Genomic DNA, 24,504 nt, shown 5'->3' on the forward strand with positions numbered 1-24,504 from the left:
CACTACAGAAAAATGAAAGTTAAACATAGTAGATTGCAAAAAGTTGAGTTTTTTTTCTTCTATCTATAGCTGCACAACTAAAACAACTGAACATTACAACATCTAAACCATTCAGTGACTGTACTTTGTTTCACATGTCTACATTCTAAAATGCTGGACAGTTCCATGTTTGAACAAGTTTATCCTAGAAAATTTCATTTCTTAATATATACACAAGAGCCACGTATGCTGAAGAGTAAGCTAAGCAAAGAAGGTTTTTGTGAGGTCAGTTGAACTTCATCTGCCCAATACTTTATCTTATCTGCAGGTGAGTATTCCAAAGTCCAATACCAACAAGAGAAAGCAAAATGCTTAACTACTGCAACATACAGCATGACAAAGTAAAAACATGTTTAATTAAGTTTTAAACTTCTAACAGTGTTTAAAACAATATCACTTCTGTTCAGTATTTGAGCACCTGTTAAATCTATCTACAGTTACAAATAGCTACTCAGTGTTACTTTAGAGTTAAGGCAATGGACTGCTGTCCAACAACCCAAAACTAAACTCAGGAGGACATCTTCATTTATGAGGTAGCTCATTGAAACCATTGCAATACTTTAATTAGAGGAGTAAGTACTACAAACACAAGGACGCCTGCTTTTGAAACATAGTATAGCACCGTAGAGATCTGTGAACTTTTTCTATGTCAATAATAAATTAAGTATCAACTAAATCATTACGATCAGCAGACTAGTCAGGTCTATAATGAGAAGGACAACTACACTAATCAACTTAGTAGTGATCACTTAAGGTTTCAGATCAGTGAAAAATCAAACTGATAGCATTCACTAGCCGTTGCAGATTCAGTGAAAAACAAATTAAAGCAGATGTGGGGAAGGAGAAAGGGACACATGCTTTCCTTTATACTTGTGAAGCTTAAAGCAAAGCTGGAGTTTACAATCTAATCTTACAGAAAGTGACTCCAACATACTATATCTGAACCCACAAAAGATTCACTATTATTGTCCCTATGCAAAAAGTCAGCAATATGCTATACATATATATATATCTGTATGTACATACATGTATAATGTTATACAGCTTTAACATGCCAAAACTATAAAAAAACCCCACTAGTCAAAGGCATTAAGCGTATTTTATAATGTCTGGAAGAGTTTCGACCTTGTTTGAGCTCTGTCTAGAGGAATCATCCACTAACAGTCATTTCAGCAAATAATACATTTTCCAGGACAGAAAAAGAAATTGCTAATTCTATTTTCATTCTTCAACCTGCCAGTTATGAATGGGCCAAGTTTAAGAAAGTTAAGCATCAGCATTTTAGCTAATAATGGGTTTATCCCCACAAAGGTTCACAAGAACATGTTGATAAGACTCTGTAGCCTACAATCACTAGTTCTACTAAAACAGAATACTGATCCAATCAAAGCAGAATAGAACTTTTTCTAATTCAGAACAGGAGCAAAAGCTGCCTCTAAAATCCTCAATGCTACAGTATGGTATTAAAATACAAACTTCATCCTCAAATGGAAAACAGCAATAGCGACATCCAGGGTTTACATGCTCCATGTGTCCCAACAGAGCCAAGCCAACATTTACCTCAGATTTAGCTTTCATATATTAAAAAGAACAAAAAGACAGTACACTAGAACATTTTGTCTTCAAAGCTGCCCCAAGCCACTCTAAACATATAAACACTTACTAGATAACAATCCTTAGAGGAAAAAAATTCTCCCTTTCGTTCCTCTCTTCAAGAGCCTTCAACACTGATATACTTTCATTAAAGGAAAGGGCTATTGAACCTACTCTAGAAGACTTTCTGACACCTACTCTTAAGAAATACAGCTACAAGCAACGAATTTATTTTTGCCACGGTATGCTCTTTCAGGAAACACTGCCGCAGTCAGTCTCAAGGTCTGGGCTTGCAGGAGAAAGAAAAAAAAAAAAAAAAAAAAAAGACAGACAGATGCATATTGCCTTACACAAAAGCAACGGAAAACCCAGTTCAGAAACACTGATTATATGAATCTAGATTGTCTGGGTTGGACAATAACATTATAATGACCAGCTACCTAAGTGAAACAAGCTATTTAAAAGCATCACTTCAGATGATGTTGGCTTCAAAAGACTTCTGTTTATTTTTTGCTACAAAAAAAAAAAAAAAAAAGAAAAAAGGTTTTCCTTAGGTAGTGTTTTGAAGTTTTAATATTAAAGTGCCAAACCCACTTGATATTCTCCAAATAATACTTACTTCATTTCCATGTTTCTGCAGAAATTCTATTTCCTGTTGTGTGAAAGTAGTCATTGAAATTGACTTCACTCTGTGGGGTGGATTCAAGCCCCGTCTAGAAAGAAGAAGCAAGAAGTATTTAGTCAGTATTCAGGAGATCTGGCATCATACAGTCATTTTTAACATTACAACCAGAAGTCAGTCAGTTTTAAATTCAGGAGCCATCTCTGTAAAACGCACTCATTTTGGTACTGCCATACAACTTAAGGCTGTGTAAGCTCATCTCAAAATAAGATTCAGCATGCAAAGCCAAATAATTGAGCTTTAGGGGAGACCAATGTGTATAACTGCACATGCAAACTCCCTCTGACCCTTCCTATGCAAATTTATGAAAACATAATTAGACTTTTTTTTAAATCCTAAATGGCTTCCCCAGACTTGTTCACCCTTGCCTCTACCCTTCATCTCTCAATCTTGGGCCCCTCTGTCGTAGTTTTCTTTCCCTCCAACCCCTCTCTAACTTCAGCCTGTTCTAACTTCTGCCAAACAACTAGACTTCTTCAAGCTAAACTCCCCAGCTCAGATTCTTTTTGTCTTGCTTTAAGCTATATTTCCTGTTTCCTCCCAGCATCTTTTTCTAGTTTACTTTTTGCCCCTCCATCCGCAGGTCTGTCGTCTTCTTCCTCCTGACCATTACACAAGCAACGGCAACAAAAGCAAAAAGACAATGGTTTTATTGTGCTCTCAAATGAGAGATACCATTACTAATGCAATAGCTCAAAACTTCAGCAGCTCTGCCTTAAGAAAAGATTGGCACCATTCTCACATTCACGCCACAGACTGCTGCAGCAGAGCTAACAGAAACTCAAGTCACTCGTGCTGCCAAAACCTGACATTGTCAAACCCAGTTCAGTCAAAACCTGCAAGCATAGAGAAAAATCCTGCTGAGCAACAGTGCCAGTATAAGAAAAGGCTTTCTTTCTTTTCAAGCTCTTTCTTTAAATACATGCTAACTACTGCTGTTGCCCACAAATACTTACAATTAAAATAAAAGCTGTCTTTTGCTCAATGGAAACAAGAACATTACATCCCACATATGCCAGACGCTAACTCAGGCAATACAATGGGGTTAGTTTAACACTCAAGTTAATCAGGCCTGGATCTTTGTGATACCATCTTGAAGAAAAAAAAAAAAAGAATATACATTAACTATAAGATATCAAAGAACACAAAATTCTGTGGTTATGTATAATCAGAAGAAAGTTTCCAGAAAAGAAGTTGGGGGAAACTTTCCAGGGATATAATATGAGGCTAACAAATTGCTGACAAATCAACTGATTCTAAGAGTTAGCTTTATTGTTTATATTTGTTACTTTGCTTTAATTATAAATTTCGTTCAGACTGCTTTTAGGAATAAAAAAAAAAAAAATCACTGACATCCAATTTAAGACTACTAGTAGTGATTACTCCAAGAACACTATAAATTAAATTGTTATCCATCAAAACAGCAAACAACAAATCTGATGTTCCAAATATTAACACTTTCTACTCAATTTTTAAAGAATATTTTTAGTACTTTGAGTTTCTGAGTAGGTATAATGTGGGAAAAAAAATTGTGCATTTAGCTTGCAAATTCACCTTGACATGTAAGTTCACCCTGTACCTGTAAGAAGACCATTCTGATCCTGTGTTTATAAAATTTCCACATTTTTAGTTAAAAGTTGGATACCAATTAGAACTCTAAGCAGTAACATTTTAGCCTAAGTTTCACTAAAAAACAGATTTAAGACACTGTTTGAAACACTGGGATAAAAATAAACAATGAATTGCATTTTGCCAACAAGTACAATGAACTTAAGAGTACCTTAAAAACAGAAGTCATATACAAACCTACTGGCATATGAGAATTAATTTTACAGAATGCTATTTGCTTAAGCAAATTTTTCAAATCTGAGCATCTAAAATTAGACTCCATGGTTCAGCACCTCGACAAGAAGGCAGAAGTTTTATTAAGGTTAGTGAGAGAGGTTTCAAGATAGTTTATTCAACTCAACCATCAGCAAATTAATTTCTTGTCACAAAAATGTTTAAATTCCACGGTAAATTGAAATTAACAATTTAACATCTTTCCTCTAGTTGTAAATCAAATCCACAGCTACATGACAAAAAACAAATGTTATTATCTAAGATTTTTTTGAAGTAAATACTCATTTTAAGATGATGCAACTTCAAAAAAAAAACGTAAGAGTTCTAAGCAGTTAAAATTCATTGTTTCAGAGCTGTTGCTAGTATTAAGTTTGGTTGTTCGAGTTTGGTTTGGGGGTTTTATAAACACCTCCTTGGTCTGCGCATGTGAGTAATTACATTTCACTAAGCCACACTGTAGAAGTGCATATTAAGTGACAGCATAGAAACAAAGTTGGCATCCACCTGGCATTTCACATAAATATGCTCCATAAAATATTTTATGACAATCACTGCCCCTTGCTTTTACAGTAAAAAGGTTTTTTTTTAAAGGTTGTTTTTTTTTTGTGTAAAACAGTGTTTCTGTCTGCCTTAGTCTGTTCAATTTACTCTCCTCCTGTTAAGAAAGATGCACAGTTAGATACTTGTAAACTATTTAATGACTATTTTAAAAGCTAGGGTTATTCACTAACACATTCACATGTTTTTCAGCACAGGTAGTATATCTAAACTTTCACACTGTCTTCTGCTGGAAATTAATTTTTACAGTAAGTACAGTTTAAGTACTACTTGTGTTTGCAATTTAAAGGCACGGCACAGGTTATTTAAGCAGTACCTACTCTACACTGATCTACTAGTGCTCTTCAAAGCATTTACATCAAACATGTATCTTCAGTTCTGTTAAGCAGCAATATCAAGTGTCCTTAAAGCATAGATTAGATTTTGTTTAGCGTAGGCTAGAGGCTTCTTACATGCTTCTCTCTCCAATGAGGACTGCTCTAGAGTTTTAAGGTTCAGGTTATAAATTTCCCCAATTTGTACATTATATCCATGATGTGGGATAAGAAGAATTCTTTTTTCTTTCACACCCTCCTGTTAAAGGAGAAAGACATGGCCCACTCGTAAAGGTCAGATCACAACACAGAGGTGTCAGATGTCTTGCATTATGAAAGACAGCATGTCGCCACATCGGTGGTCCAGGAAGATTGGAGATCCTGAACATAACTTCAATAGCCATAAATGCAAAGTTAAATATCAAGCTGCAGTACTATCCATAGAAGTAATTTTTAGGTTTATTTAACAAGGCAAGGGGTGGGGGGAAGCCTATAAAAAGCCTCCTCTTATGCTAAAGCAGTGTAAGAAGTCAGACCGACCGGAACAAGGAATTCAAGACAAGAGGCTGCATTATACAGCATGCAAACACAACCCAAAACACTTGCATTGTGTTCCTTAGACAAATTACTTCGGTTCTACCATTAGAACAGCTAAACCCCTATTTTTTTAATGATTTCTAACTAGCATGAGCCACTTTCAGTAACATTATACCCATGAACTGACTAGAATCTCCCTAAAACAGAGCAGTTGTGGGATTTATGAAGCAGAACTCGAGAACCAAGCCTAAGTGCTAAAGCTACTCTTACTTCAAAATCCTAAGATATTTTATACCCTTCCTTACCTACAGAGATTACTTGATGACCCAAATGATTCACAAACAACTCATCTACATACGGGGGAAGTTTACTGGTAGGCAGCCAAGTGCAATTATCCCTTATGAGGAATTAACAAACCTTTTTTTATAGGAAAAACGTATCTACCACTTGCTTTGTTTCCTTCCATGTATTTGACAAGTGTTTTGCACAGTTCTAATGCTTTACAGCATTCCCTGTTTAACAGGAGGCAAAATGGATTATAGTCCCTTAGCCCAAATTAATAATGTCTAAATTTAAATTGACCCCAAACAAATATTTGCAACCTGTACCTGTGCAGCGGTACCAGTTACTCTTTTCTTTACTACAGGGTTGCTGAAGAAGACAGCAACCAAACACTACCTCAGCCCTTAATCCAGATCACAGTATCTCCTAAGAGGCCCTTGGGAAAGATGACCGAGTACGACTGTTCTGCCGTCTGCACTTATCCAGCACACCACAGCTAGAACATCCCACACATAGGTCGCACTCATCACTGCCAACTTCTTCATGCTCAGCAATGGTTACTTCTGTGGAACAGCACTGTGACCAGAACTTCCAGCTATGAGACCATCCTCCACTGACCCTCCACTGAATCAGTCCAAGCTTCTAGTGACACAGCCTATCATAGGGGCAGCTACAGAAAACAAGCAGAACATGAGATCTCCGTTCTTCAGAGGGCATTGTTAGAACTGGTGCTCTCGCAAACAAAGGAAGCTTTAAAGCCACTGACACAAGATTCCGAAGTCTGGCAATTGAAACATTAAACATTCAAAACGCTGTCAACAAGCACTGAACATTTGTTACTACCATAATTTAGTAGCAAATTATGGTTGAACTTGTGATTGTTGGCAGAGCAGCCATTCCTGCATTCATCTCAAACAAACGTCAGCAAAGTTGTCTGCAAAGGCCAGTGCTGGGAAGGGGGGGGACAGACAAAAAACTTAAAGAGTGGGTTCTGCTGGGATAGAGGGTCACTTCCATGAGAGGAATGGTGGGCAGATGGCTACTCAACATGACTAATGTCCCCCTATATCAGATTCTAACATGATCTCAAGTCTAAGCCAGCAAAATCTGATCCCCTTAAGAATCAGGAAGTTAATGAGGCAAGTCAAATGCCAATCCATCATAGAGTATTCTACATCCCCAGGTGTCTGGAAAACAAGCTTTAGAAAACTCAATGTCACAGCATTCGTTATTATTCCTATGCTATTGTTATTAGCAAAAGAGAATATAAGCAGTACTAGCCATTACTGATACTTGTAGACCTCCCTGGAGACCCTCCACCATCTCACAAGCTCATTTATTTTTAACAGCAAAAGGCTCACATACACATTCAGAAGCACAGTCAAGGCTAATTTAACTTTTTTCTTAAAAAAAAAAACCAACACAAAACAAACATCCTTTCTGAACTGCACAGTATTCACTGTGGTATAGACGTTTCCTTTGCTCTCTAGCCATGACACTGAAAACAAGAAATATAGTAATATAGGAAATACCCTTAAAAAATACATATATATTTATACACATATAACATACGGAGCCATTTTCCAAACATGCTCCAAAGGAAAAAAAGGACTGGTAAGTCACGCCAACACAGCCAGAATCACCTTTGCTCTAACACTGTTTGTTTAGACCATTTTCATTTCTGCAAAACTTTTTGGGGAAGGGACAATAATTCACCACCATTGCAAAGATTCTGTTCTAAACATTCTTTGTTGCTCCTTCCTGACACAAGTCAGAAGTGCAAACTTCTGAACAAGAGACTTCCTCAGTAAGTTGGAAGGGAGAGAGTAAAGAGGGCAGCAGTGAGGGAAAGGGCAGAAGGAGTGTCCCAAGTATCACGTCAGCAGATGTGGGGGGAAAAAAAAAAGTCAAGATTAAATAAAAAATTTCTATAGTACAAAGCTTGTGGAAGTGGACTCTTAGTCAAACAGGAATACTTTCCATTCAAGAATTTAAAAACATGTTAATTCTAGGAGCAGGCTGACCAGGAGTGGTACAGAAGTGCTTGAAAGCAAAGATAGGCACAGACAGCTGAGAAGCAAGGCAAAGAGGCACTTGATAAGACAAAGGGAAGGATGTCACTGTCAGCAGGACACATGGTAGCATCCAGAAACACAAGACATAGCTACCAACATAATCCTTTGAACCAAAGGACTTCTGTCAAACCAAAAGAATCTCTCCGTCAACATTTCCAGAGATGCAGTTTTGCTACAATAAAGAGAAAAGTCTTCTGGTTTTGTATTACCATGATACTTCACCTGAGAAGACTGCTCCTCTAAAGCATCTCCTCCAACTCTCGGAGAATAAGAGATTGTGTGTGTATTTCTACATAACCTATATTCTTGTCCAACACCAAAAAGTTGAATTAGGCACAGCTTGTGTGATGCTAGTGTGCTTTTTTCCACATGAAGAGAATTTAAACACAGGGGACAAGCAGAGGTATTTTACGAGGAAGCCACTATCCACACCACTATCCATGAACTTTCTCCTGCATGCACCATTTTTGCACAGTGAAACTTTTGCTTGGGTAAACTCAACCTGATGAGAAAACTTAAAACCTAGGTATTACAAAAATGACCTCCTCTACATTATTCATACTTCTAGCTTGCCAAGACTCACCTTCAACGTTAAAGTCAGAAACAGATCTTTTTAACAAAGTCACTAGTTCTCTCATCGTTTTTAGCACTACTTGAACAAGTTAGACATACTATTTTTGGAAGCAGTTAAGAAAATGGTAGTTTTTTTTAAAGCTAAATCTAGTAATAAATAGCATTGCTCTCTTTCTACACATAGAATCATTAGTAGAAATTAATGATGGATCCAGAATGAAGGTTTTGGGTTTGAACAGACTGTCCTTGCCAGGACAATGAATAAACATTTCAGAAAACTTGCAAAAAAACCCCCAAAAAAACAACCACAAACCAAGTTAGACTTCAGATTTTAAAAGTTTAGAGTTAACTGTATCTAGAACAACATGCCTGTCTAACACAATACCAATGTTAGCAAACACTTTTAATTAATTGAGCAACCTTTCTGAAGGAGACTTGTTAATGTACTAGTATTTTAATCTTGCATTGGGCACTTCATACTTGAAAAAACTGGTCTACTCTACTCCAAGAATAATTCCTGTACCAGATTAGAAAAAAATGAATTAAAACAAGAAGCAATGCAAACTATTCACGTAGCATACAAAGATGAAGTAATAAGATTATTAAAGCCTTACAGTAAAGCAAGTATTGAGGTAGAATGCAAGCAGCCATTAAGCACTACAGAAGCAGCAATACTTTTACACTTATTTGCCATTATGTGGTTTCTTCCCAAGTCATTTCCCTCCACGGTGGAATTCTACAGTGAAAAGCATTCGGAAAAAAGTTGTGTGAAGGACTATTTTGATAGAAGCGTTAAAAATAAGTTTCTAGTTATGAAACAGACATGACCTATCTCTACACTAAGTCTCATCACTAACAAAAATATCCCAGTGGCTATACATATGATCTTGCACACACAATTTATGAAAGCATTTCCAAGTCAACATGAAAGAACAAGCCCAAATTTATTTCAGAAGAAAGCTTTAAGCCCTCTTAACAGTCCTTTACTCTAGCTTTAAGTGTAGGTGTTACTAGCTGTAACAACCAAAAATCTTGTTTGTGTTTTTTTTTTTTTATAGCAACACAAAAACACTACATATTTAGGATGAAAGAGCTATTTGCATTTTATTAGAATACCAATACATTAAGAACTGTTCTTCAGAAAAAGTCTTCCTCCTTTAAGCATATTAACATCCAAATGATGGCCAACTTAACAGCAAGTGACAGCTGTCCCCTGCTTACTAGCTGTTTCACTGCATGTACATCCTTTTGGTTACTGTAAATTGGACTATGGACTTTAGTAGGCCATACCTCCCAGCCAACAGATAAAAGGAACAAAACCTACTGAACCTATGCTAAACATCTCAGCAGCACTCATGATATATTTGTCCATTAAGGTCGAGAAGCCTGAAAAATAAAGGAAAATATTCTCATGAAGTAGTTTTATCATGTTGTCAGTTTAACCAGTAAGAACATGTGCAATCATTAAAATAAGCTCTGTGCAGTAGCTTAAAATAGTTTCACATGCCAGCACAAATAAGTTTGCTAACAGAGCAAACAATGGCCAGAGCTGGCTGATTAACTAGCGTGTATATGTCAAAAACCAGAGCGTCTTTTCACTTCCACGACCTGAATGTATTTTCTCTATTTTCTGTATTTGCATCAAGCCTGTTCAAAAGTCTACACAAAGTAGAAGTAAGAAGGAAAAAAAAAACCAAGACTAATTAGCTGTCTAGCAGTATAAAAGGCAGCTTGTTCCATGTAAATTCAGCATAGAACTAACATGTTTGCTTTGGTTTGAATCTCAATATAATTACCAACTTTGTTCCAAAACCACCAGACCTTACTTGGAAAGCCTGTGTGGGGTACTTAGTCCTTCTTAGTAAGGGGGCTCCTGAATGCCTTTTATGAACTCAAACCCTTACAAACACAAATCTCTATCCTTTCACATACTATTTATTACTTACTTTGGCCACTCTCTGATTCTGCTCCATTCCATAAGCACAATGCCACAGAGACACAAACAAGCAAACAGATTTAGCTACAGAAACAGTAACACTGAAGACAGTAGGATTCCCCCCGCCCCAAGCTACGTATGTGTAACTGAAATTCAGAACTGACTGATCTCAGCTCTTAGTTTCACACACACTGTCATGGAGGAGGAAGGGTGGAAAAGGGAGGAGGAGTAGCAGGGAGGCCTATGCAGGAATGAGGAACAGGAAAAATGCAATCCACTTTATCAGAGCCAATCCCTTTCTAAGGTTTATATATATAGTTTGTAGGAAGTAACAGATGTAAGAAAAAACCTTCTACTACTTTTCTGATCAAGTATATTAAACGACTAAGGCTAGAGTTTATCCTCCAAGCTAGAGAGTTGTCTTACAAACTACTATTGAGCATAATTTGATACACAACAGGCTAGTCCGGTGATTTACCTAACATTAAAGTAAGATTTTTAAATGTTAAACTCGGTATTCACCATAGGGGTTAGTCTCCTCCACGTCTTCAAGACTGTCACAAAAGTGACCTGTTCAGCCATGTGCCCCCTTCCCTTTCTAAAACTATTCCCCAAACACTTGTTTAATTAACTACACCCTCAATGATTTCCAGGGGGGCGGTGGTGGCGCTCCCCGCTTCACGTCCGTGCCGCAGGCCAACGCTGGCCCCCGCTACGTGCCGTGAAACACCTCCCCCGGAGCAGCCACCGGAGGAGCCGCGGACCGCTGCTGCCCGCCGGCCGCGAAGGCTGCCGCGCTGCCTGGCCCCGCACACGCGCAGGCGGCTGGCGACGGCCAGCGCCCGCCCCGGGGGCTCCGACGGGGATTTCTAGCGAAGACCCCCGGGAAAGCCGCCCGGCTGCCCTCCCCTCCCCCGGGAAAGCCCCCCGCCTGCTCCCCTCCGACGTGGCCGGCCCAGCGGCCCGGCGGAAGGGCGAACCCGCGGCGGGGAAGGGCCGGCGCAGCGCAACCAAAGGCGAGGCGCTACACCCCGCGTAGCGGCTCGCTCCGCCGCCGCCCCAGCAGAGCCGTCTCCCGGCGGCGAAGCGAGCCCGGGGGCCAGCCAGGGGCGGAGGTCACCCCGCCGGCAGCGGGGCCGCCCACCCCCTCCCGGGCCGGCTGGAGGGATGGAGCCGACCGCCCCCCCGCCCGCACTCACAGGATGCCGGAGCAGGAGGTGCACACGAAGCTGCCCACCGTCATGTCGGTGTAGGTGGGGCCGCGCTGGTCGCAGTCGAAGCACTTGCGGTTGGGCGGGAGGCTGCTCATCTCCCGCAGCAGCTTCAGGTGCTTCTCCTCCTGCTTCCGCTTGGCGCTCGCGGCCATGGCCCCGCCGGCGAGGGGACGGCCCGGCACGGCGCCGGGCCCCGCTCACACCCCGACGGCGGCGGCGCTCCGGGGCCCGGCCGGCGGGAGAGGGGGCCGGGGCGGGGGGGGGGGGGGAAGGGGAGGAAGGGGCGGGGAGGGCAACCGGCGCCCGCCGATGGGCCGGGGCGGGAGCGCGGTCGCCGCTCACGCCGGCCGGCGGCACCGCGAGAGAGGGAGGGCGGGCGGGAGGGGGCGGGCCGAGGGCCGCGGCGCGGAGGAGGCCGGCAGCGGCGCCAGGCCCGGGGCGGCTGAATGACGAGCCCAGGCGGAACCTGCGCGACACCTTTATGAGATCAGAGAAGGAGATGGCGGCGGCGGAGCCGAAAGCGCTGGGTTGCGGCAGCGCCCCCTTTCGCGCGGGAGGACGCACTCCCCTCCCGCCGCGACCCCGGCCCGGCGTGGGTCACCTGGCGTGACCCGGCGGGGCGAGAGGCGGCGGCGGAGGGGAGGCCGCGGCGGGGGGCGGCGGGGGCAGGCCTGTGGGGAATCCTAACGGAAAAATCCCGATAAAACGTACGGTTCGCCTTCGCTCGGGGAGGAGGGGGCCGCCGCACGCGCCGTGCTCCGGGCGCGCTGTTCCGCGGCGCCCTCTCCCCCCGCCCCGGCTGAGCGCGAGGCGCCGCCGTTGGGGGCCACGGCCGCCGGTCTCCACAGGCCCCTGAGCCCCCGGCGGTGAGGGCGGGCTCAGGCCAGCGGGGGGGGGGCCCTTCCATAAAACAGCAAGCAGCGGCCTCGCCCCCCGCCCCAACACTCCCCGTGGCCCTCTGAACTGCCCTCGTCCCCCGAAGTCAGAAAATTCCGTCACGGGAGCTCGTGAGAGCAGAGGCCGAGGGGAAGGCGGTCGCGTAGGCGGCTCCCCAGAGCCGTGCCGAGCCCCCGGAGCGGGAGGCGTTCTCCAGAGCGGGCTGCCGGGGTCCCTGCCGGCTGCCGTGGGACTCCCAGGGGACGGACTGGTGGCTGTGGTGCTTCGCAGGGGCTCAGGGAGGACTGGCAGGGCGATTTTCACAAGGCAGCGGGATTTGTGAGGAGAACGTTCCTATGGGTCTCTGGGTTTTTTTGTTACGGAGACAGAAAATGCACAGTTTCCCCTTGGGAAGTTGGCTGTCGGTGCCCGCCTGGACACTTTCCTCATCAAAAGAAAGAAAACAGAGCCAGCAGTCATGTGTATCTGCTGATATCCTTGAGGAACCCTTGGCTCTGGCGTGAACTCAAATCTGCCGCTGATCTACAAAACACGCGTTTGTTCCTTACAAAGGTGCCTAAAGGAATATTTTTCAACAGAGCGCAAAATAGTTTTAAAGGAAAAAAAATTCAACGTACTTTATAATTTGGTGATTTAATTTGCAAAACTGCCTGGCAACACTATGTGTGATTTTGAGGTTAAATGATTCCCAGTGCTGTGTATTTAGGGTCGAGTTTTGCACCTCTGACGTCAGTACATATGTTAGCACTAGCTTTTGTAGGAGCAAGATCTGATCTGCTGTATTTTCCTCATAGTTTTAGTTAAAAAATCTAGGGCTAGGTTTTCAGCATCAGTAATTTGGCATTCCTCCTCTGATTCCTCTGGATATGCTGATTTACGTGACCTGATCAACCACTTTAAAACCCAGTTTTAAACCCAGAATATAACGCACTGATCTCAAATTTTTCTAATACAGATTGCAGGAGCTGTTCATAGTGAAAAATAAACATCATGATATCATTAAATAATCACAAATGCTTAAACAACATTCTTAAAAGTAAACACAAAATATTTCCAGTCTTGTAAGGACCAAGTTCTCACTGCTTCCTCTAATTTTTCACTTCTCTTTGAAATGCTGACATTCTTGTTTTTCAGAAGATTTCAAATTTTTTGCCTTGTACAAAACACGCTAACATTGAAGATTTGCCAATGACCTAAAGTAGATGACCTAAATTTAGGAAAAAAAAAAAAGTTTAAAGGTTAAAAAACAAGTTTTTTTTTCCTGGCAGATACTTTGGAGAGCAGTGATTGGCCACAGCACCTGCTGTAGCAGAGAGTTGCTACTTACAGTTGGGGTTTGTTTCATCGCGAGTCAAAGGTGCTTTGTAACTGAAGCGAGAACATCCCACTTCAATTGCTTGTGCTGCGAATGTACTTACGTGAATAGTTGTTAATAAAAGTGGCACCATTGTCATTGAAGTTGTCATTGCCATTAAAACGTGGAACTGAGCTCCCAGGGAAAATCCTAGTACTGTTCGAGTCAATCACGCAGTTCAGTAGGAGTGCTGTGGATTTCATATTACACTCGAGCAGGCTCTGGTTTGTTTCGTGAGGGAACAGTTCTGACATTATTGATGGTCAGCACCAAGATGGGCTTATGCTAGTAGATAAATAACCTTTATTAAAATTAATTTGGTTTAGAAATCACTTTTTTAAAATACCAAGCCTCTCCATTCTATATCTTATAAAGCCGATTTACGCCAGTAAAGTGCACAAGGAGACTTCAGAGGGTTGTGAGGATACACCCTTCTACAAATATCCGTAAGCTCTGTGGGATTTGGATTCTTCTAGAGACTGTGAGCACATCTGCTCCAAATCTTGGGTTCCTACAATCAAGCATCTAAATCTTACCGTCTTGTTTCCCATAGGAACCAGCGCTTGAGAAATACAACTACCTATGTATAAATATATGTGTTACACTGTTGACATACGCAGGTCTGAAAAGTGGCTACGTTAACTTCCAGCCCTGTTTCGCCTCCCGGCAAGCAATAATGATGTAACTTGTGCTGCTCTTCCACTCACTCCTTTGCTGTTTTGTGCTGCTCACAGCTAGCATTAATTTCTTCAAAGCATATGGCTTGTGTTTTCTCTAAATTACTAAGGGCAAAAAATCCACAAATAATACACATGAATAAAAACTCGACTCTTCAGCTTTACTCTTTGGCTTTCTTTTTCCTGATACATTTTTCTGTTTCTCTATCCTAAGACCTGACTTTCCTTTCCTACAGCTTCTCTGTCCAAATTTGTTCTTCGTTCTCTCCTCCTATGACCAGACTTTTGTGGTTGGAAATATACTGGCCAGCTGTTTATTCCAAAAGTGCTTAATCCCTGCTGCACCTGCTACAGCTTTTAGCATTCAAAATAATTTCTTAACAAGAGGTAAAACAATGATTTCTAATGCTTGCAACATTTCTCTTTACATAAAAAATGGAACTTAAAAGTTAGCCCAGTCATGGGTGATAATACCTAAAAGATGCTGCTTCAGTAAGCCCTTAAATATGGGCTAATAAGGTATAAATCATAATATACAAGCACATAATCTAGGGGACTTATTGTCAGGACCAAAAGAAACAAGAGCCTAAGAATGTACATTTGGGAGATGAATAAGACATTCTCTGTTTGTCACCAGGATTGAGGTCAATAATATCCATTTTAAAGCAATTAACCCAGCAGGCTAAGTGACGTGAAAATTATCATGCTGAACGACTAATGGGCTATTAAATCCATCTCGCTTCACTACTGATGGGCATACAAAATTAATCCTGGGATTAGGTATATCGGATCTGTGGTAAACTGCTACTGGAATATTTATATATGAAAGGTTTTCTGCAAATGCTAAGAAGGAACATGGCAAGTGTATCTGGCAGGAATGCGCACTGATGTGCTCTGTTAAAGATTCAGTCAACTGAGCATAAATTAGTGTGTCTGTGCCTGGCCTTATTTAAGCGGTAGCTTTTTGTTAATGAATAGATACATTTTAGTAAGAGATCAAAACAACAGAAAGTCATAGTAATGTTTATATAAATCATTATTGATTGTTGGCAGTTATTTAAATCTAGAAATTTTAACTGCAGGAAATGGTCAGGCAAATATGATTGAATTACAAAACCGTTTTTATTTGAAATGCCATTTCCCTTTGACATTTCCCACCCACTGCTGTGACATTAACATAGTAGAAAAGGTAAATGATCGATAGCCCTGCCTTTACCCATAACAGCTGTTCATAGGAAACAGACCTCACAATAGAGAAAGGCACAGGCGCATCAGCTTGTTTTTTTGTAATGCACAAGTTAGTGGTCTTTAATTATTTTTTTTAAATGTCATGTTTTACTAATGTGACGTACACCTAAGTTGTTTTGAGTAACGTAGGCTAGGAAGTGATTTTTCAACCTCCACAGCAATGAAAGTCTGAGATTCAAAGCAGAAGTGCTGGCTCTGAGGTTGACATGGAGGAGGCTGAAGGTATGGGGTGAGACACAAAAACAAGAGTTAGCAGAAGAGCGGGAAGTATCAAAAAGACCAAAAAACATAGACAGAAAAAGCAATTCTTCTCTAGACTCCTCCTTCAACAGTTTATGACCTATCTGCTATATCTTTATTGATAGAACAGCTTTTACTGCTTCCAAGTGAGCTAGATTGAAGCTGTGTAGAGCCAGGTATCAGGCATTAATGGCAAGACACACACCCTCCTTGCTGCAAAGTAAACTAGAATTTTCCTATTAATCTGAACAAACCAGACGGGTTTTAAGAAGAGGACCATAAAGGTGCAGAATGCCTTTCCAAAGTTAACAGATCAACATCAGAGGTGGTTAAAAAGCCTTAAGTATCTTTCCTCTTAGCCTGATGTTCTGCTTTTGGTGATAATTGCTGAGAACGAAGGTTCCATTGTAAATAAGAATTTAGATGAGCTTCTTGCAGTCATTAATTTTTCTAAATTGTTGGAGTGGAAAGTTTGAATTGAAATTAATTGAATCAGTGACATCCTAAAGTTAGTGTTGTTAAAAATATGGTTCCTTTTGTCTGAATTAAATCTATTACCTTGTAGTTCAGTTGAATCTACTTGAAGTTTTTCAGTGGGAAGGACTTAGATTTCCTGGATGGACTCCCATGTAGCACTAGTTACCTTGTACACCCACCTCTCCTCAATTTTTCAAGTTAACTACACTATTAACACCTCCCTCGTGGAAATACTCTCCTTAGGCTTTCTTCATCTTCTACTTTTGTTTTCTTCTCACAAAACTAAAAAAAAAAGTATATCCATTGATAAGATAAAAAAAAAATCTATTATTGAATTTTAGCTGTTTAGAAAGTTGTTCAGAAGCGTGAGCAGCTTCTGCATTGTTACTTAAATTGTGCTTACAGTTGTTAACTAAACACTGTGCTCTCCTGGCTGGACTGGAACTGCCGGGGGTCCTGGTGGGCCTGACTTGCCTAAGATTACAATTGTTCCACTGCCTTAAGATTTACAAGTTCCTTCGGGCAGCGTGCTCGGTGAAGAACAGATTTATTTTTTTTTTTTAGTGGGGGATTTTTGAGTGCAGGATTGTCCCAGCTCATAGTGTAATCCAGTCGAGTTCAACAGGAGGTTTTCATATCCAGGGAGGACATTTCAGCAGACTGACTTGTTCCAGAGTTACAGGAATTTTTCATTTTTTAATTTTAGTGAGAAATTTTGATAGCTGTGGAGGCATTATTCTCTTCCTGCTTTCTAGCTTGGTAAGCGATATTGAAAGGTTATCAATATTTCAACCTTGCCCCTTTATTTGACACAGTTCTTGAATTTCCATCGTGCCTTAAGTGTACAAGATCATATTCCAGTTTGTAATCACAGACTAGGTAGTGGAAAGAACACGCCTATATACAGTTGCAGTGAACGCAAAACATCTGACATACATAGCAATATCTTGTACGTGAGGTGAATGTGTTTTATTTTTGAGTTCCTCTTGATAGTACCTTTATTTTTAGGGTATGTGCCAATGTTTCTGTTACTGATTTTGGTTTGTATTGGTTTATCATTATTCTATAAGATCCTGTAGTTGAATGATGCTTTATAAACTGTACCACAAATCACAGGGCTTTTTGTAAAATGATTGTTTCATGCATCCTTTCAGAGGAACATGCCAGAGGAGAGTGGAACCCTTTAAACTGAAAAGGGAATATATTCATATTAGACCCTATAAACAGCAGTAGAAAAATAATGGTAAGCCATATCATATTTTACATTTGCTGGAACTGCCCATGGGAATGTTAGCAATACACAAGGCAGCCTAGAGCCTATAGGTAGAAGAGCGAGGTTGTGGAACCGATATGAATAAAGCAAGAAGGAAGCAAACAAATGACCTCAGGAGACAAAGAGCTGAAAGACAGACCTCGATGGCAGAAAGAGAGTTTAACTCTGTCTAACTTTTGGGTCTAAATTAGAAGAGGGAGAGACAGAATCTAAATAGATATCTAAACCACCAGCAATTTCTGTAGTATTTGGCTACATAAAGTACTAAACCAGGAGATGCTCTCCCAGCTCTCTGAACAGGAACAACTTAATTTTCACATTAAAGTTCATACAACACAACTTATTTCTTGACCTATGAATGAGATTTATATTTAAAGCCCAGTGTATTTTCAAGTTCAGTTCTTCCTTTTCCACTTGATGACAATCATTTCCTGCCTGTTTTCTGTAAAACTCCCACGGGAATGAAGAGAGGCCTTTGTTCCTCTCCACTAATGAATCTAAATTATTGATTAGTCAGTCTAATTTGTGGAAACTACTGTTGGTTAGTGCTGTCTTAGAACTGCCTTAGATTTGGCAAAAAGAATTACAGGTAATTTGACAAGCATCTTCAGTGAGGGAAACACAGTATTAAAATAGACAGGAGAAGTAATATTCTCAACACGTGTTCTTTTATTTGCCCACGCTTCACAAAACTCACATATTCTCCTTCAGACTTCCCTAAAATTTTAATACCTTTAATAAACACCACTTGAAGGCTGATTTGGGGAACACTGAAGTAGAATTAACTGTTCTGAGCGGGCATCCTTTAGTGCCCATGGTAATCCTGAAGCAGTGTTTACAACTGGTATCTACACACAGAAGACAGGTCCAAAACTTCCTAATTCTCTAAGTCAACCTGAATATATAAAGAATGAAAAAGGTCAAAAAGGAAGGAAAAAGTGGGCTGAGTCTAAGATGCCAAGACAAGCCATGAAATACGTATCATGCACTCCATTATCTGAAACACTGAGATGGTAAATCTGTGACTCCAGTGCAGTAGTGTTTGAATCTTGCCTGATAAACAAAGAGTTTTGTCCACTGCACTGAACAAATCAATGAATATAACAAGTATCAGAATAACTAAAAATCATGGAAACATCCATTTGGATTTGAAGTGAGATGAAAAAGAACAGTATCTTAGAGTAAAGCAATGGAGATGGACATAACAAAATAGGGAAATTGGGGAAATACAGCTTTCGGACGTCAGACATTCAAATAAAAGAATAACGAAAATAAGCTATGTAATGTGAATATGGGAAAATTAAGTTCTTCAGTCACCCTGTTTCTGAAAGAAAATATTTTAGAAGTGGTCTACAAAAGGAAACCCGATCCTTCAAATTTAGCGTAATGTTTCTCATTACCGTAATTTTAAAATCTGAGATATTGCCACCAAGATTTTTTCCATGAATCCCTGAGAATTTGTCTTGTCCAAACTGCAGAGAGAAGGGCTTTATGACTGGTAGTATTAACAGGTTAAAAGTAAGAGCGCTAACAAGATGCACAACAAATGAAAAAATCCCACGGAGAATGGAGCCCAGGCCAGTGCAGTTGCAGCGAACAGATATGGGTAATCCCTGGTACCTGCAAATGTCCTCTTACGGGAGGTTTTCTGCAGGAGAAGCCTAATCTCAATCCATATGTAGGAAAAATACTGCTAAAACTAGTAACGTTTTAGCACTTTCTCTCCATGTCATTTAGTTTGGAAGTAAAAGGACAAGCCCTCAAATTGTTGTTTAGAATAATTAATTTAACAAGAAAAGTGAATCCCCTGACATTAAGGCCTCTTGTACATCCTGCTGCGCAGCAAGAGCACCTGCAGTTTCTTGCCTTGAACTGACTGTTTTCAACATTGCAAGCCATAGCTATTGATACAGACAGCTTAAAAAAAACGTTAAGATTTCTTTCAAGAATACCTTCTCTGGTTACCTGGCGATGACGGGCATGTCTCTTCGAAACAATGTGTGTGAATTTCAATTGAGAATGCGGGTTTTGAAAGTATTTGCCAATTAGAAAAACTCTTTCTTAAAAAAGGAGGAAAAAGAGAAATGCTCATGAGCATGTGACTTAGCCAGAATGACTTGACATGAAAAAGCAGCTTTCTTCATAACATGACAGGAATACTTAATATTTACTGGTTACAGGATTAAATAAATTAAATAAAAACAAAACAAACAAACAAACAAACAAACAAAACCCAACAGAAACAAATTAACAATTAAGAAATGGTGGGCATAGTAATATTCCACATACTGTGTTTTGGCAACTGGAAAAGCGTAAGTGTTCAGAACGCTGTTGCAGCCTGGCTAGAACAAAACCTTGTTTTGGTGGGTTTTTTTCCTTTTGGTTTGTGGACAAGGGAGTTAATGGAAGAGAATGAATTAATACTCTGATACAGCGCAGTGAACGAAAAATTTGGGATAATGTCTGCTCAGAGCAATATCCTGGTTATCAAAGAGCAGCGTCTTACTGACATAAACACAGGAATTTGAGAAATACAGCCCCTGATACTCAAGAGATTTTTAAACAAATGAAAAAAACTAAACCAAGTTCCTCCAGACTACCATGGATGAGGAAAATTGGCAGGGAAGAGGAACCTGACAGTTAATAAATCATCACAAATATGGAAACAAAAGTATTACAGAAGCTATTAGGTAAGCATAGTATTTCTTAAAGCTTAGGACTCTTAATCAAGTCTGTTGTAACTGTTAGAATAACTGACACTGCTAGCAGAATTTCCTTAGAGTTCTCTAAGTTTACCCTGGCTTACCTAAATTATCAAGATCCACCTTATGAATACATAGGGGTTTTTGCACCCTGCTGCTCTTTGTTTGGGCTTGTGTCAGACCTCAGTACTTTACTACTTAAGGTCCAGCTTTCCAATTTTTCAGGTTCAATGTATTCATAGCCAGTTTATGGATACTGCTCTGATGCCGGCGCTACCCTTCAGCTTATTCTTCCCTCCCTGCATGTGCCTTTGTGCACACAGATAACTGCCCAACTGCAATGGCAACACGTGCAGGCGAGAGATACAGGAGGTGCGTGCCCGGCCGTGCTGATTAGCCAGCGGCTGCCCTTCAGTGCCGCGCAGTTGGCTCTGGCTGCAGACCACAACTTTCGTAATTCAGAGTTAGGATTATGAGTGTAATAATTAAAAAATGAAACAATTTAAGCAAAGTAATGATTAACAGAGTAAGGTTTCATAGTAATTAATGAGAAGTTTCCATTGTATCTGACCTAGACATTTGCCAGGGTAAACTCTTGTTTTACACTCCTACTCTTTCTGTTATTGATAGAGATCACCGTACAAACCCACCTGTCAAAGGGTTTAATTCTTTCTATTTCATCCTCATTATAAACTGAGCACCTTACAGTCAATGAATTTTCAGACTATTGTCCACAATCTCGGCTTTGCTCTGAAGTACTGTGTGTTTTCTTTCTTTGCTAGAGCCTCTTAGCACTGCCAGGCGATGGCCCATTGCCCTCGGTCCTCTCTACAGCCAGCTTCATCCCCCTGTATAATGAAATCCAAACCATTTGTCAAAGCAAACTCTTTGGAATGACATCTTCATGTTAAAAGGATGTATTGTTATGCTTCAAAAATGGAAATTATGTTGAAGTATGAAACACATTCATTGCAGGTTTCAAAAAGAATCTGCTAAGAGTCAGGTAATTGAGCAGTGGATTCTGTCACTAGCAGCAAATCCCTTCTGCAATAGGGGGAATTTTTCTCTAGAGGAAAATTTTGAAGCTTATTCCAAATTTTATCATTATTTTATTATTATTATTATTATTATTATTATTATTATTATTATTATTATTATTATTATTATTATTATTATTATTGTGTCCCTGATGTTTTTGGTTACTAGGAAATTATGAGTATAGTACTCCAGTCAAGAAAAAATGTTCAAATTTGTTATTTTTAAATTGCCTGGGTTTATCTCTCAGGAGGTAATGAGATCAACCAAATTCAATCTGATCCATGATCATCTCCTGAACACTTGGTCTTAGAGCCAAGCTTGCAGTAGGCAGTTGAAATAACCAATTAAGAACCGACAAGTTCAACAAGAATCTTTCAAAGAAATAAATAAACCATGAAATAAACGACCTACCTCTGCAACCTGGGAACAATCAACAGTGGTGCTCTGGTCTAGATTTCCCTGAACTTCAGCAGCCTGCCTGCTCTTCATGCGGCACACAGACCAAATCAAGGAAATTACCACAAACCTCACTTTGACATCATGCCTGAAGTCCCAGGACACCAAGTGTCGGTGCAGATTCCTAGCAGCTGGGAGAAAAATATGCAATGCCATGGGTCTTGAAGTGAAACTGTGTGGGTATGTGCATCTAGGGTAAGTTCATCCTAAAGCAATAAAAGCAGCAATAGAAGCAATAATGAATTGCCATGTGGGGATCTGCTAAATGCCAATACGAATGTCATCTTTTTTTTTTTTTCTCCAAAGCGTTGTCTCATTGCCTGGCGGATACAGGTTGTTGAACATGTCTGCCTGATTGAAAACATGCTGAAATATTCAACATATATTACTACTGCAAAAGAAACATAAAGGCAAAACTGAACTGTACTCTGATATTATAAACAGAAAATGATAGGTAAATCACTCCAATCTAAACCTATTAGCCCCCTAGCAATGAAAGCCCAATCAAATGATAAAAGCAGTTCTACTAAGCTCATTGCCACAGTCGTTACTTGATGCAGGAGGTCTGTGTAGTGCAATAAGCAACCTTCAGATACGCACTTTTAGATTAGGCAGCCATTTTGTTTCTGATGGACTATAAAAAGAAGTTATTTTGTAAACACTTTCAGTTCATCTCTCTTGAAATTACAGAGATGATTTTCCATTAGCATTCAACTAGCACTCAAGAAATGAAGCCATTTTCTCTCTGGACTCTTTTTCCTCCTTAAACATGCTCTGACATTGGAATTATTTCTACCAATCATTTCATTATGTTATCATCCTAAGCACCGATAATTTTGCCAATAACTTAGAGGATAAAGCTGTGCCTCCCAGTTCTTCCTGTTGAAATTATCATTAAAGCAATCGAATTTCTTCATTGGACCAAGCTAGAACTTGCAGACAAGTTATTGCCCTCTGGTGGTGGGAACGCTTCCCCCCGGTTGATCCTCTGCTCCCACAGCACTAATTCTGTAACACTTCCTCGGTTGCATTAGTCATTTCTTAATTACGTAGGGCTGCCTCCATGAAGGAGACACCCCCCAAGAACAGATTGCAGAATGGTACCTTTGAACTCCACTTGGTGTTCCACCACTAAGGTGGAAAAATTGCCAGCAGCACTTTTTTTCTCCCCACCTAAATGCTAGCCACAGCCTACAGAAAGAGACATATACACTGGCATTGACAGACCAAAGATTTGATTCAATACTTATCTAAATATGGGTGAATCATGAAACTATGGAATCTGTTGCCAGAAGTGAAGGACTGGAGCTAACTGTTGTCTCTCTCTCTACTGTAACAACTTGCATTAAATAGTGTTAAAAAGTTTCTTCGAAGCTGGATATCAAAACGTTCTTTTGGAACTTTTTTTTTTTTTGCAAGTACACATGTTTTTAAGAGTTAGAAATGCTACATAAAAATTGGCCAAGTCATTTGAATTACTATTGAGAATGTTTTTTAATAGGCACACCTACCTATTGATGAGATTAATTTTGGTTGCCTGTGTAAAGTACCAAAATTAAGTACTTTAAACCAAAATCATGCCTTCAGGACAAAGAGTATTAAACTACAAATATCTGGTATTAATTAATCCAAAACATGTTACTCAAGTTATAAAAACAAACGTTCTGATTTGTATAAGCATCCCAGTCTAACTAGGGGCAAACAGAACTGCAGAGCTATCGAGATGCCCTGTAAATGGGAACTCTCAAGCACGTTTGAAACTCGATGAAATTTTCATCTCATTCATTGGAATGAAGTGCAAAATTCTCCCAACGTCAATAAAATCAAGATTTCTTCTGATAAAGAACACCGGTATAAGAGCAAGTGAGCACAACTGGCGATGAATACTTACAGAGGTAAGGCATAATTTTTAATTTCCATACCGGAACAGTGAGGTTCTGTAATTGTCCCCAGCTGGAGCAACAGGGGCAAAAGATCTAATGCTTCTAAAAGGGAGCTGAATCTGTTTAGGACAAGGGTCATATGACATATCTACGATGGTGCTGGATTGTCTTGATGATCCAGGAGGTCCCTGATAGTCGTACGGTACCTGCGCTGTAGTAATTCCGACAACATGCTTCAGCATAATACTGGAAGTTCAACAGCATAGTCACAAGCGTAGCTGCCACAGACTGGCAGAAACATTACACTTATTACACAAAAATAGAAAGGGATGATAACGTTTACCTTCTCCCTAGAGCTACCCTTTTCCCAAAGAAGACCAGCCCCAGTTTTTCAGTGCACCGCGAAGAGCTGCATTGCAGCATGCCCCGTGGCTGAAAGAATCACCGACAGCCTTTGATGCTCTGATTCTGTCACACGGATCAACTGTGTTTCCACTACGCAACTCTGCACTATTACAGTGGCTATTTACTGACCAACTGGTGACCATTTTATCTTCCTAATTTATCAACAGTTCCTTAGACAAGCTGAAATAGTAAACACACAAAACCAGTGC

The 24,504-nt window shown here is 40.4% G+C and overlaps 1 protein-coding gene across 10 annotated transcripts in view; it reads right to left on the reverse strand.

Moving 5' to 3' along the window:
- The window catches only part of AGFG1 (ArfGAP with FG repeats 1), a 37,974-nt gene extending 26,098 nt beyond the window's left edge, over positions 1 to 11,876 (reverse strand). For all 10 annotated transcript variants that reach the window (XM_082319917.1, XM_082319925.1, XM_082319924.1 and 7 more), the window contains exons 1-2: positions 11,631 to 11,876; positions 2,252 to 2,345 (exon numbers count right to left, since the gene is read on the reverse strand). In XM_082319917.1, coding sequence (XP_082176043.1) covers positions 2,252 to 2,345; positions 11,631 to 11,797 — 261 coding nt within the window. In that variant the 5' untranslated portion in view covers positions 11,798 to 11,876. The remainder of the gene's footprint in view (positions 1 to 2,251; positions 2,346 to 11,630) is intronic.
- Positions 11,877 to 24,504: the final 12,628 nt, after the last annotated feature.

Source organism: Platalea leucorodia (genome assembly GCF_965183815.1).
Source record: "Platalea leucorodia genome assembly, chromosome: 8".
NCBI lineage: Eukaryota > Metazoa > Chordata > Aves > Pelecaniformes > Threskiornithidae > Platalea > Platalea leucorodia.